General features: G+C 36.1%; 1 protein-coding gene across 1 annotated transcript; it reads right to left on the reverse strand.

Annotated features, from left to right (window-relative positions):
- Positions 1 to 2,709: 2,709 nt before the first annotated feature.
- On the reverse strand, positions 2,710 to 3,126 carry LOC118485095. Its single transcript, XM_035981335.1, has 2 exons — positions 3,028 to 3,126; positions 2,710 to 2,958 (listed from the first exon to the last, which is right to left on the reverse strand). The coding sequence occupies exons 1-2, from the start codon at positions 3,124 to 3,126 to the stop codon at positions 2,710 to 2,712; spliced, it is 348 nt and encodes a 115-aa protein (XP_035837228.1).
- Between the last annotated feature and the right edge of the window lie 511 nt (positions 3,127 to 3,637).

Consider the following 3,637-nt stretch of genomic DNA (forward strand, 5'->3'; position numbering starts at 1 on the left):
TTAACGGAACACACACATGATAATTCTTGAACGTTGGTGACTAACATGAATAATAATTATAAGCGGACGGTTTATACGCAATTTGTACGTTGCATGACAACACGTGATTTATATGTTTTAATTTGCAAAACTGCAAGATGTTATGTGCTATTATGTGAAAATGATATAGTTAAGGGTGTTTAGGGTTAACAATGAAACTCTAATAAAACTATTGCATAACCCCAAACTCCTCATAATTTCCATCATACGGCAGTTTCATTTCTCTAATCATCTTTGGGGCTACACAAATCTCACACAATCATCAATCTCTAATCTTTCAACTCATCAAGGATAAACATTAGATCGAATCCAAGGTAAGTGTTTGTGTTAAACGTTGTTAACATTGTTCTCTTGATTTCATGCAAACCCTAGAATTCCAAACAATCATCTATGGTTAATTGATTTTGCCTGAATGAATGTGCAAGTGTTTGTTAGATGTAGGAAATGCTATTGGCATAATAGAACTGCTTAACTATTTCCTTGATACGTGAAATTGTTGAGATTAGGGTTGTTCTCGTACTGTAACTGTTACATTGAAAAGAGAACTGTGATTTGTGTTTATTCTATGCGTTTAATTGTCCGGAGATAATTGTCAGACTTTGTGAAGTTACAAAGTCCGAGATTATGATGTTCCGAGTTTGTAAATTTGCTTGTTTCCGAGTTTAAGGGTATAAAAGCCGATCCAGGTTTGTTAAAGGGACATGAGTGTCCGAGTTATAAAACAAAGAGGGAGTCCGAGTTTGATTGATAAATTCCGAGTTATGAAGGAACAAAGTGTTTCGAGTTTAATTATAATAAACTGTTTCCGAGTTTATAAAATCAGTTAGGTCCGAGCCTATGTAATTAGTTAGGCCGAGTTTATATTACTTGTTGGGCTGGGTACATCATGATATAATGGGTCCGAGTTTGTGCAAAGATTAAAGGGGGGCCAAGTTAATTAAAAAGTTCCGAGTTTTGTGGTTAATTAATGGGTACGAGTTTCTTCATATATGTCCGAATATGAATATATGTAAAGATCTAGTAGTCCGAGTTTACATGTTTGAGTTTCAGAGTTTATGTAATTGGGAAGTATAGTTACGAGTTTATTTAATGTGGGTCGAATTTATTTATAAAGCCTAAGATTTCGAGTTTGTTCATGTTATAAGTCGATTTCAAGTTTAATCATGTTACATGTTATTTGTTCCGAATATATGATGTTGTCCTGGGTTGTGTGAGTTCAAGTATGTGATGTTTGATCCGAGTTTATTGACTTATAACTATCCGGGATATAAATATGACAAAATGACAGTGCACGTCCTTTAGGTTTAACTAAAAGTACAGTGCACGTCCTTAACGTTTAAAAGTTGCACGGCAAATCCTTTAACTTTATTTTCGTTGCATTGCAAGTCCTTTATGACAAACGGTGTTAATTTTAACCATTAAATCTCCCAGTGCCTCCCACGTGAGGGGTAGATCTGTCCTTGCCCTTCATTTTCCTCCTTTAAAACCCCAGTTACGAAAAACCTTCAACATTTCACTTCATCCTCTTCCTCTGTATTAACCCTAACCCCAATACGTATTTCCCCTTCAACAAAAATTGGAACCAACTGGAATATGGCTAATTTTGGGCAAAAGGTAAACAAATTGTAACAGTCTTTGACTTATATTTTGTACAACTTGTTTGTAATTTAAGTTGTTGTTAAACAGGTTGAGATACCAGAGAATTGGGTGCACCAGGTTTACAAGTTGGACACTTGGAAGAATGTTTACGACCACAAGATTTTCCCAATCAATGGTAGATCTATGTGGGCAAAATCCGGGGTGGCAACCACTTTGACTCCACCTGTGCATCACAAGCAAGTGGGCAGACCCAAAAAAAAAAAAGAAATAGGTCAGCTGTTGAGTTAGAAGATGGGACCAAGCTTACTAAATTGTCAAAGAAGAATGTGACAGTTACATGTCTTAAGTGTGGGGAGAGGGGTCATAACAGCAGAACTTGCAAAGGCCAAAAATATGAAGCTGAAGTTGTTGGTGCATCTACTAGTGGGACTGGGGTGAAGAAGGGTAAAACTGGAAAGGCTAACAAGGGTGATGCATGTAACAAGGCTGTTGCTGCAAGTGGGAAGGGTAGGAAGGCTGTTGGAAAGAAGGTTGTTGCTGCAAGTGGGAAGGGTAGGAAGGCTGTTGCTCCAAAAAAAATAATTTGTAGTTGTTACTTTTTAAACTTTTGGTATTTTGGTTGCTGAAGTTGTTTGGTATTTCTTTTGTTACACTTAAACAATGTGTATTTGGTTGTTGTTGCTACTTTTTAAACTTTTGGTATTTTGGTTGCTGAAGTTGTTTGGTATTTCTTTTGTTACACTTAAACAATGTGTATTTGGTTGCTGTTGCTAACTTTTGGTATTTTGGTTGCTGAAGTTGTTTGGTATTTCTTTTGTTACACTTAAACTTTTTCTCCAAAAAAAAAATACATTGAACCATTACACAAACAACTTGGTATTGAACCATTACAATTCGTTAAACCATTACATTCCATTAAAGATTTTTAAACCATTACAATTCGTTAAACCATTACATTCCATTACACAAACAACCTATTCATTGAACCACTAATACAGCAATGACCATTACCCAACTACCTATTCATTGAACCACTAATACAACAATGACCAATACCCAACTACCTATTCATTAAACCACTAATACAGCAATGACCATTACCCTAACACCTAGCCACACAATAACAACAACGACAATAACAATCAAATACATCCTCAATTTCATATTTTCAGCTTTAGTTTCTTTCAGTTTTTCCTCAAGCAAACGGTTGGAAGTTAGCAGTTGTTCGTTAGAAGATTCAAGGAAGTTTAAGGCCCTCAACAATGCTGGCATTGTATCTAACGGTCCATCAGTTACCCACTGAATGAATCCTCGACAACCCTGCGAAAAGAAAAATTAATTATAACGAACATGCTACCTGCAGTTAATCGACAACTAAAAATCACATACCTTTTGAGGGCATCCATAAAATCGACGTCCAGGATTGCGATTTGTCCTGGATATCATAATTGTAGCTTCTCTTCCACAAGAACAATACACAACTGACATTGAATTGGAGAAATAGGGTTTTTTTTATCTGAGTTAGGGTTCCAATTTTTGTTGAAGGGGAAATACGTATTGGGGTTAGGGTTACAGAGGAAAGGGATTAAGTGAAATGTTGAAGGTTTTTGGTAACTGGGGTTTTAAAGGAGGAATATGAAGGGAAATGACAGATCTACCCCTCACGTGGGAGGCACGTGGGGGATTTAGTGGTTAAAATTAACATCGTTTGTCATAAAGGACTTGCAATGCAACGAAAATAAAGTTAAAGGATTTGCAGTGCAACTTTTAAACGTTAAGGACGTGCACTGTACTTTTAGTTAAACCTAAAGGACGTGCACTATCATTTTGTCTATAAATATTGTGCGATGTCTATATCTCTCAAAATCACACTAATGTCACAAATTAGAGAAATCACCGAATGTTACTGTATGTCAAACTGGCTAACTTTATCACTTAAACACTCAGTTGTTTGGACAATAGGGTACTGCAAACCCTACTCGTATACTTACTTACATGA

This window comes from Helianthus annuus, chromosome 12 (genome assembly GCF_002127325.2).
Source record: "Helianthus annuus cultivar XRQ/B chromosome 12, HanXRQr2.0-SUNRISE, whole genome shotgun sequence".
In the NCBI taxonomy this organism is placed as follows: Eukaryota; Viridiplantae; Streptophyta; class Magnoliopsida; order Asterales; family Asteraceae; genus Helianthus; species Helianthus annuus.